This window comes from Lycorma delicatula, chromosome 5, assembly GCF_047948215.1.
Source record: "Lycorma delicatula isolate Av1 chromosome 5, ASM4794821v1, whole genome shotgun sequence".
Lineage (NCBI taxonomy): Eukaryota > Metazoa > Arthropoda > Insecta > Hemiptera > Fulgoridae > Lycorma > Lycorma delicatula.
The window spans coordinates 150874053-150884968 of NC_134459.1; the positions used below are offsets into that span (position 1 = coordinate 150874053).

A 10916-nucleotide genomic window follows, 5' to 3' on the forward strand; every position below is an offset into this window, starting at 1 on the left:
AAATACTATTAGTAAGGCCTCCAAATCTCTTCTAAAATACAAAATAAGTTTTAGTTCATCGTTCAAGCTTCCGGATCAGCTGATTTCTTTCCTTGCAAGGTTCACAATAATTTCATCTATATCGTCTTCGTTAAAATAAATATGTAGCACGTCGATGTCCGAATTACGGTCAGGCATGGCATGGCATGACATTTTCACGCGCTACTAATTGTTATTTCTATTACGGTCATAGCTCAATTGTTTTTAAACTGGGCCAGTAGAAAGAAATAAAGATGGTAACAATAGTCAGACAAACATAATTTTTACACTATAGGTGCTAAACCTATATTTTAGTCTTTAAGCTTTCTTGAGTTTGTTGGCTTCATAAACAGTTTTTAAGATTTATTTGACTGTATTGTTTATACTACCAAGGGAGTGTTTGTTGGTGTTATAAACAAACATGTTGGACTGCCTTAAGGAGTGGCCAACGCTGGCGAGAGCAATCTCCGCCATTATAAGAGGGCGCCTGTCAGCCAAAAGTACCAGGCTCTTTGTAAGGCTGCAGCTAAGCAGCGAAGGCGACTTCAGAGAAGTGTAGAGTTTTCTGAATTCCAAGGGAGTCGCCATTCACTCCTTCCAGCTACCAAAAGATAGCGAGCTCAAAGTGGTTATCCGGGGCATCCCGAAGAAGTAAAAGAGGAGCTGACCTCGCTCAGTTACGAGACAATTTCAGTTAAAAAGCTAACGACAAGGGACGGAAGGGAAACGGTTAGGCAAACTCTCAGACTGCTACAGTGGAACGCCAATTCAGTAGTAGGCAAGACGGCAGAACTTTGCCGTCTGGCTGAGAATCTACTAATCGACGTGATTGTCTGAACGCGAACAAACAACTGACCATTCGGAATTACTTTACGTATAGAACGGATAGGCCAATACGACCCGGACGTCCTGCCAGCGGCGGAACCACAACTTTAGTCCACAGACGCCATATACACACGCGGGTCGACCTCCACACTAACGTGATGGAGCAGACTTGTGTACATGTGGAGCATCTAAGCACGGTGTATCGGCTGATTTCGGCTTATAATAAACCAAACTCAGCGGTACCCGACGCAGATCTAGATGCCGTGCTAGAAAATTGGGATGGGCCCATAATACTCATGGGTGACTTCAACGCTAAGCACGAGTCTTGGAATAGCAATCTGAGAATTGCAAATGGCAGGTTGCTATACTGACGAGCACACCGGTTAGTCGTCATAGGCCCCGAGGTGCCCACCTTCGTTCATCGAACGGGCAGATCGAGACCTCATGTATTCCACATCGCAATTATGAAGGCGGTAACAACTCCGGTCATGATTGAAACGATAGAAGACCTCAGCTTGGACCACTCTCCTGTCTTATTGGAGTTGGACCAAGCAGGGGGCGGCCGAGACCTCCCGACTATACTCCGAAGGTCAATGAATTGGAAAAGGTTCTATGAAACTCTCCTACGGAATTACAGGCCAGCGCATCCTGAACTCCTGACCACACCGAAGGAAATCGACGACACGGTCAAACGCGTCATATCGTCAATGACCGAGACTATGTCCAACAGCTCTACGGAAAAGACCACGAGGCCTATCCGTAATAATCTCACACCTCACGTCTATGATGCTATAGCAGAAAAGCGCCGACTGAGGAGGAGATACCGAATCACTCTGTCCCCCGATGATAAAAGGGCTTTTTATATTCAAACGGACAGAGTGAAACAGCTGCTGGTACAACATCGAGAGGATTCGCGGAATGAATACCTCGCCTCGGTCTCAGACGACCACTCCTCGGTGTTCAGGCTAAACAAAAAACTACGAGAAGGAAAGAAGTCTCACCACCCGTTTGTGAGGCAACAAATCCTTCTGGCATATTCGGAGACGGATAGGGCGGAGGTTTTCGCCGACATCCTGGAGAACCAATTTACTCCAAACCCCACTTCCGCCTCGAAGGACGACCACACAACCGAGGTAGAGTCCTTCCTCATAGATTATTTAGCACAGGTGGAGGACCCCCCACTAGAAATAGACCAAGTCACTGAGGCGGAGGTTTCCGCTACAATCAAAGCCACAAGCCCCGACAAGGCTTCAGATGTTGATGGGATCGGTGCCCGCACATTCCGGAATGTTTCACCCGCTCTTATAGCGACCATAACCACAATATTCACGTCAATTTTGTACGTTGGATATTTTCCGAATTGCTGAAAAACTGCAAAGGTTGTATGCCTACCCAAACCTGGGAAAAGTCTGCTCTTTCCCTAGAATTACAGGCCGATTTCCTTATTACCAGTGTTGTTAAAGTTATTCGAAAGGATTTTCCTGGAAAGACTTAGGCGACATTTGGGAAAAGGAGTACGGCCTGAGCAATTTGGGTTCAGGGAGAGCCAATCGACGACCCTCAAACTGGTTAAAATAATAGTCTTGTCGGAGGCCTAAAAAGAAAAGCGGTACCTGCAACCATTTCTCTAGATGTAGCTAAAGCCTTTGACAAAGTTTGGCATAGCGGCTTGCTGTATAAATTCGCACATACGACGATTCCCTGTCGCTATGTCAGATTGATACGGTCTTATTTACTAGACCGACAATTTGTTGTACGCGTAGGGAAAACAATCTCCTTAACCATAGACTGCCGCCAACGAGCAGTGCTTTCGCCATTCTTGTACACGGCCTACGTCAACGATATGCCGCTGTCGGAAGGAGTCAAAACAGCTCTATAAGCAGACGACACGGCATATTATTATGAATCCGGAAGTGTAGATTATGCGATCGAGAGACTCCAACGGCAATTGGATCTAGTAGAGCCGTGGCTCGATATGTGGAGAATCAAGGTCAACGGTGAAAAATCGGTGACAGTGATGTTCATATACAAGACACATGCTCCAGCCAGGTAGCTGGAAATCTCAGGAGAGAAAATCCCCTTTGGGAAAACAGTCGAGTACCTGAGAGTAGTCCTGGATAAACGGCTCACCTTAGGAGAACATGTTAATCATGTGACCCAAAGGGGAAAAGCCGTCAGGGCCTCACTATACCCAGTACTGAACAGTGCCAGCCCATATCCACTGGCGACCAAATTGCTCATTTTTCGGCTATACGTCCTGCCGATTCTAATATATGCTTACCCGGCTAGGGGAGCTTTGTTGAACTCCACGCTGCAAAAGAAATTAGAAGCCGTCCAAAACATAGCGTTGCGGACGATATTTGGAACACCGTGGTTCGTCAGAAACGTCACTCTTCGCTACGATGCGGGACTACACACCGTATCCAAGGTGGGCGTGGTGCAGGCACGCAGACTGTTGGGGAGAGCGGCCGTGTCTGAACACGGCCATCTCCGGGAAATCTGCCGAGAGGACCGTACTCCACAGGGTATAAGAAAACAGCCTCTTGCCGTATTAAACGAACCACCGTGAAGAGGCGGTAAGAGAGTCAAAAAATGACAAACCAGGCTTAGGAGCCCGTGTATCGTGTAACCTATAAATGGAAACCGCGGGAAAATGACCGTTTTCACAATTAAATTTTGTTAAAACTATAAAAGGCTAGACAACACCCCACACTGTCCCACGAAGAGACCACAATCTCATTTAATCAGCATATGCAGCTCCCTCTGGAGAACAGACTGCATTTCTCCCTCCAAATAACTATGGCTCATTCACCTATGGCGCATTCCTGCCAGCCCATAGGTGCTGTACTAGCCCATAAAAGTGCCCTACTTGCCTAATATGTTATTTAAGTCCATTGACTGGTTCTATGCAGCTCTACAAGATTCACTATCTAGTGTCAATTGTTTCATTTTAGTAAACAGCTTACATTGTAGATCCCTAACAATTTGTTTTACATAGTCTAAAAGTGCCCTACTTGCCTAATATGTTATTTAAGTCCATTGACTGGTTCTATGCAGCTCTACAAGATTGACTATCTAGTGTCAATTGTTTCATTTTAGTAAACAGCTGACATTGTAGATCCCTAACATTTTGTTTTACATAGTCTAAAAGTGTCCTACTTGCCTAATATGTTATTTAAGTCCATTGACTGGTTCTATGCAGCTCTACAAGATTCACTATCTAGTGTCAATTGTTTCATTTTAGTAAACAGCTGACATTGTAGATCCCTAACAATTTGTTTTACATAGTCTAAAAGTGCCCTACTTGCCTAATATGTTAGTTAAGTCCATTGACTGGTTCTATGCAGCTCTACAAGATTCACTATCTAGTGCCAATTGTTTCATTTTAGTAAACAGCTTACATTGTAGATCCCTAACAATTTGTTTTAAATATTCTAAAACTTGCCTACTTGAATAATATGAAATCAATCATTTGACTGTTTTCATGCAGCTTTACAAGATTCTCTTACTAATGCCAGTTCTTTCATTTAATTAACCCATTTATATCTTTAGCCTGTAACAATTTGTTTTAAATATTCTAAAACTTGCCTACTTGAATAATATGAATTCAATCATTTGACTGTTTTCATGCAGCTTTACAAAATTCTCTTACTAATGCCAGTTCTTTCATTTAATTAACCCATTTATATCTTTAGCCTGTAACAATTTGTTTTAAATATTCTAAAACTTGCCTACTTGAATAATATGAATTCAATCATTTGACTGGTTTCATGCAGCTTTACAAGATTCTATTTCTAGTCCCAACTCTTTCATTTAATTAATCCATTTATATCTTTAGCCTGTAACAATTTGTTTTAAATATTCTAAAACTTGCCTACTTGAATAATATGAATTCAATCATTTGACTGGTTTCATGCAGCTTTACAAGATTCTCTTTCTAGTCCCAACTCTTTCATTTAATTAACCCATTTATATCTTTAGCCTGTAACAATTTGTTTTAAATATTCTAAAACTTGCCTACTTGAATAATATGAATTCAATCATTTGACTGGTTTCATGCAGTTTTACAAGATTCTCTTTCTAGTCCCGACTCTTTCATTAAATTAACCCATTTATATCTTTAGCCTGTAACAATTTGTTTTAAATATTCTAAAACTTGCCGACTTGAACAATATGAATTCAATCATTTGACTGCTTTCATGCAGTTTTACAAGATTCTCTTACTAATGCCACTTCTTTCATTTAATTAACCCATTTATATCTTTAGCCTGTAACAATTTGTTTTAAATATTCTAAAACTTGCCTACTTGAACAATATGAATTCAATCATTTGACTGGTTTCATGCAGCTTTACAAGATTCTCTTTCTAGTCCCAACTCTTTCATTTAATTAACCCATTTATATCTTTAGCCTGTAACAATTTGTTTTAAATATTCTAAAACTTGCCTACTTGAATAATATGAATTCAATCATTTGACTGGTTTCATGCAGCTTTACAAGATTCTCTTACTAATTACAGTTCTTTCATTTAATTAACCCATTTATATCTTTAGCCTGTAACAATTTGTTTTAAATGTTCTAAAACTTGCCTTCTTGAACAATATGAATTCAATCATTTGACTGGTTTCATGCAGCTTTACAAGATTCTCTTTCTAGTGCCCTAATAAAAACGTTCAAGAGACTGAAGAATACCTTAGTTCTCGTTATCAGGTAATCACAACAGTTCCAGAAACCTTTCACAGTTATGTTTCAACAAGTCAGAAATGTACTCTGAGACTCACCTGGGTGGTCTAGTGAACGCATCTTTACAAATCAGCTGATTTGTAAGTCGAGAAGTCCAACGTTCAAGTCCTATTAAAGTCATTATTTTTACACGGATTTGAATACCGATGATCTGTTTTATCACATGTTGATTATTTATATGCCCGATTCTCTTATCATGTAAGTTTAGTTCATTATCCACCAGAATGTTGACTTGACTTTTTCAGTATTGTATTTTTCATCAACTTTTTTTTTAGTATTTTCTTTGTGTAAAATTATGTTTAAAGTATAATTCATTCATAGAGAGGTGTAATCAATTCCCCCATCATATTAGGGTTTTGATTTATTAAATTGACCCATTACACACCAACATTAGTATATATTATAAATTGTATCTAATGTTAATTAGATAAGTTTAGCAAGCATTAGGTTAAGTTTGGTTAGGTAATATTTCTATGTACTGACTTCATATATCAACATAATCAAACTTCCCAATGTTCGCTAATCTCATCTAATTAACATTAAGCATAAAAATTATATACATAATGGTACAGAAGACTGCATACTAAAGAAGCATTGTACATCTTACCAAAGTATTCATTTCCTATTTTAATAAGTAAGTATGCAAGACTGATTGAAAAACGTTTTCATGAGAAGTCATTTACTAATGTAACAGTTGAGTATTGTGCTTCACATATTTGAAAGATTTAATTAGTTGTTGCAAGCATAGTAAACAAAAAAAGAATTAAGCATAGAAAGATACAAATATTCATGTGTGCAATGTAACTTAATGAATTTATTTGTTTCAGTGTACCAGTTTCGTGTCACTAAGACTTAAACCATGCGTTACGTGGCCGCTTACTTACTTGCTGCCCTTGGCGGAAAAGATGCCCCTACCACCAGCGACATTGAAAAAATCCTTAGTTCAGTTGGTATTGAATGCGACAGTGAAAAGTTAAAACTGGTGGTTAACCAAATGAAAGGAAAATCAGTTGATGAACTCATAACACAAGGTATGATTTTATTAGGTTTTTATTATTTTTAACTTTATATTTGAAAAAACGTATGATTGCTATTCTGAAGCATTCATATTGGTTTATGTCTGTTACAGTGCGATTATGCTTATCTCAAACCATCATTTGTCTAAGTGGGGTCTTTTTGTTTCTTTGCTAGTAATCCTTATGTGGGCTGCATTTTATCTAGTATTTTTAATAACATCTTAAACATTCACTCTTAAATTTATGAAAAAAATGACAGTTCTTGAAATATGTTTGATTCATTTGCTGAAGGTTATTTTATTAATTTACATTCATGAGTGCTTCTATATCGATCTGTACATTACAACAATTTTTTTTTAATTCTGCTACCTATTATTGCAGTTACCCTTACGAGTTTTGAGAAATTTAGTAGAAAATGTTTTCTTCGTTCATAAAGCAAATCCTTGCAACTTGCATCAGAAAAAACCATGAATACCTTCTAAAAATACTGTAATTTAAAGTGAGTCAAAATCATTGAAATTATATGAATTTTGTAATTAATATTCAATTAGTTATTACAAGTATAAATAAGGCTGTAGCCTTTATTTATCAGTGCTGTAAATATTTTCTAGAGCAAAAATAAAAAAAATCCTGTCTTAGCAAATGCATCAGAAAGGCAGATTTCTGGTTTTTAGTTAACCTTGAAAACATTGCAAAAACCCAGTCTTTTTACCTCATAACTCTGGTTCTCGTTAATAGATTCATTTGAAAATCAGTAGTGGATAATGAAAGACATGGGGTTCAAACAGGGAAAAAATTTGAAGAAAAATTAGAAAATCAGGAAATGAGACTGCGTTATTTTAGAGCTGTTAAAAGAGTACCGTAACCAAAACAGATCTAAAATTTACATGGACGAATCCTATGTACATGCCAGTCATACCAAACAAATATCGTGGAGTGAGGACTGGCTGCAACCTTGCTGTATGATTAGAAAAGGCAAGCATGCTTGCATTGTTCATTCAGTTCCAAAAACAGTTTTGATAAAAACACACTTCTTATATTTAAATCCGTTACTAAAACAGATTATGATGGCAATATGAATTTTTTAATTATAAACAGTGGGTAAAACAACAATTAATTCCTAATCTTTCCTTTAACTCTGTCATTGTCATAGATAATAATGCTTCACACCAAAACATGTTTCTGAACTGCGCTTCTAATTCAAATATGAAAAAATTTGGCGGTTTTAAGAGTTGTAAAAAAAATATGTTAATTTTAAATTAAATGATGCTGTTGCATTAATTGAAGAATAACAGATTCAGTTACAAATGCCACATGGAAATAAAGGTTTGACCATGTCAAGAACATAGAAACATCTTATTGTCTTGAATCTTTAATTGATAATGTATTGAAAATGTCATTTATTATTAATGTAGGCAGTGATAGCGATGATTGTGATTTCAATATTAGCAATAAGTTAGCAGGAATTGAAACAGTTCAGATCAATATTGTACATAGTATGCCACTTCTTTGCTTTTTTCTTCTATGTCAATCCACTTCTTCAAACTTATTATGGTTCGTAACAAGCTCTACATATATATGTATATAATTATGATTGGGTGCAGTAGCAATTTCCCAAGTTCTTTGGAAATTTACTATAATTGTTTTTATTTTTTTTTATTTTATGTATAAAAAAATGTATAATTAGTCATGGGAAAAGAAACATTCACAATCCTATTCAGTTTTACTTACTAAGAGTTTCAAAGCATTGTAAACATCAATAATTTTTTTTTCTAAAATTAATATTAGTAAACAAATGTATTTATTTTAAAAGGAACATACATGCCTCATAAAGGCATTGGATTATGACTTGCAGTTTATTTTCCCATTGTTTCAAGTTTGTTATCCATGGCCCAAACTGTTTTACATCATCTGTTACGGTTGTTTTTGTATATATATTCAAAAAAGTAAAAGAAAAACGATCATCAAATAGCTTAATTTCAGGAAGGAGCTTGAAAGATTTTTGTAATGAATTTTGAAGTAAAAAATTTACTTCCATTCAACTGCAGAACAAAACCTGTTAGTATCTAAACATTTCAAAGTGAAGACTACTTGAAATAAATTTCATTAAGTAGATAAGTAATGGTTGAAAAAAGGAAAACTTCCATATGGTTCATTCCTCATAAAATTGCTTTTTACTCTTTCAGTCTCTGTTCAGTAGTATATAAATTTTCTAGACAAACCAAACTGTGATAATCTTGGAATGTTTCTCCTTTTTAATTTCAAGATTGAACGCCACCAAGTTCAGTTTGATTAATACCACCATATTACTCATAGAACAGATATAAACCACATTAACATGAAATACATTTAGTGTTAAGTAACTAGTTGTGTTTCAGCCACTTCTTTTATGTTTTATAATTGAAATTTAAAAAAAATATTACTTTTTTTTTATATTGCCCTTAAACTTAACAGCAGATGAAGATTTCACAGTATAAAAACTTCTTGTTGAAATTATTTTTTTTTTGCAAAAAATATTATTTAATTACATATCAAGCTTCCTAATTTTCAAAAGATGTTTTTTTGGAATTAAAAGAATTATATTTATGTAAGTATATACTACATAAATGTATGACGTATTAATGCATTTTTATTACTATTTGTATCTTGCATGACATAATAGCACCAAAAAAACGTTTAATTTAAATAATTGAAAATGACATAAATAACAACAATTTTATGTAAACAATATTATTTTATTTATTATTTTAACTATTAGATTTTATTTAATTAATTATAAAATTTCTCTGAGATAAGAAAATTGTAATATAAATGCAAACAACAAAGTTATAGAACTGTTTGCAAATATCACATAGTCTAATAAAACTCATGTTTAAAATAAATTAAGGAAGCGGATGTCTGGTGTTTTAAAGTTCTTTTTTTATACAAGAGTTTCTGTTAAAAAACAATATCTATATTGATCCATGTACATAAATATCATGGATATTCAGAAAAAAATTTAAATGCAGTGAACATAGAGAGAGATTATTTTATTAGTAACATTTTTTTTACTTAATCTACTGTACACTTTTATACCATTGAAAAAAGGAGAATGAGTTACTTGAACAATGGATGATCCATCAAAAGTCTGGATTTTAACTACCTTTTATCAGAAGATACAGTGACAAATGTATATGAACTCTTCCCACCCTGATTTTGAATTTTTATTGAATGTTATTTCATTCTTAAGTTTTACCTGTTTAGGATATTGTAGAAATACAGTTGCCTATATTTGTTTTTCAATTTTAAATTAGCACTTCTTGGTGATTTTGAATATTAAAATATCTACATCTCAGGATATGACCTATGTAAATTTTGCTTTGCTTAAAGGATTCAGGATTTTAAAATATCTCTATGATAATTATTAATCTCTTATAGCACTATTTCACTTAATTTTTTTATTTTATTTGTAGGCAAAGAAAAACTAGCCTCAATGCCTGTTGGTGGTGGTGCAGCTGTAGCAGTTGCAGCTGCTGGAGGTGGTCCTGCTCCAGCTGCAGCTGCTGCTGCAGAAAAGAAAGAGGAGAAGAAGCCAGAAAAAGAAGAATCTGACCAATCTGATGATGACATGGGATTTGGTCTTTTTGATTAAGTTTTAAATTGTACACGCTTCATTTCTTCTTATTTGATGTTAATAAATTAATTTTTTACAATTCTTTGATTTTTTGTATTCCTTTAAGAATATTTATTTATTGGTGTTTCAGGAAGTTAACTCCTCCTGTACTTTATATATAGGTCCGTCCATTCCTAATGAAAAGGTTCATTAAACATATATCTGGAAGGGAGTTTTCAAATTAATGGTTAGTGAAAGATCATCTAGATTCCTACTCTGAAGATCAGTGCTATATTAAAGTTCTAAGGAGAAAATTAGTGATTTTAAATGGAATCTCATGAAAAACTGACATAAAAGTTAGGCTCAAGAACTGTATTGCCAGTAGTTCCTAAGAAAATTGTTGTAAAACCTCTTTAATAGACTAATTTTTTATATTAATAAAATTAAAATGTGTTATTCCAAAACATATTTTAAGTATTTTTAAGAATGCAAAAGAATAATTTCTACAAATATATCAAAATCTCTAATAAAAAGTAAGAGGACTGTTTTTTTTTATTCATTGAACTGATTGATATTAGTTTTGTTCAACAGTGTTTAAAGCGAATGGATCACATGCTTAGAAATGGAACATAGATCACTATTATTATGTGGATTAGTGCACCTTTTGGCTGAAAGTTGCACTAAAGAAATAAAAAACCAAATTCAGTATAGTAGAAGTAATC

General features: G+C 34.9%; 1 protein-coding gene across 1 annotated transcript; it reads left to right on the forward strand.

The window, feature by feature from the left end:
* Positions 1–6390: 6390 nt before the first annotated feature.
* On the forward strand, positions 6391–10294 carry LOC142325493 (large ribosomal subunit protein P2-like). The gene is made up of 2 exons (XM_075367323.1): positions 6391–6617; positions 10055–10294. The coding sequence occupies exons 1-2, from the start codon at positions 6446–6448 to the stop codon at positions 10231–10233; spliced, it is 351 nt and encodes a 116-aa protein (XP_075223438.1). The 5' UTR covers positions 6391–6445; the 3' UTR covers positions 10234–10294.
* Positions 10295–10916: the final 622 nt, after the last annotated feature.

What these genes read in the sequence shown, in the direction of transcription:
- LOC142325493 (XM_075367323.1), top strand. Translation starts at nt 6,446, where the DNA reads ATGCGTTACGTGGCCGCTTACTTACTTGCTGCCCTTGGCGGAAAAGAT. An exon ending in TGATGAACTCATAACACAAG is followed by an intron (nt 6,618 to 10,054) that starts GTATGATTTTAT and finishes TTTTATTTGTAG; the next exon opens with GCAAAGAAAAACTAGCCTCA.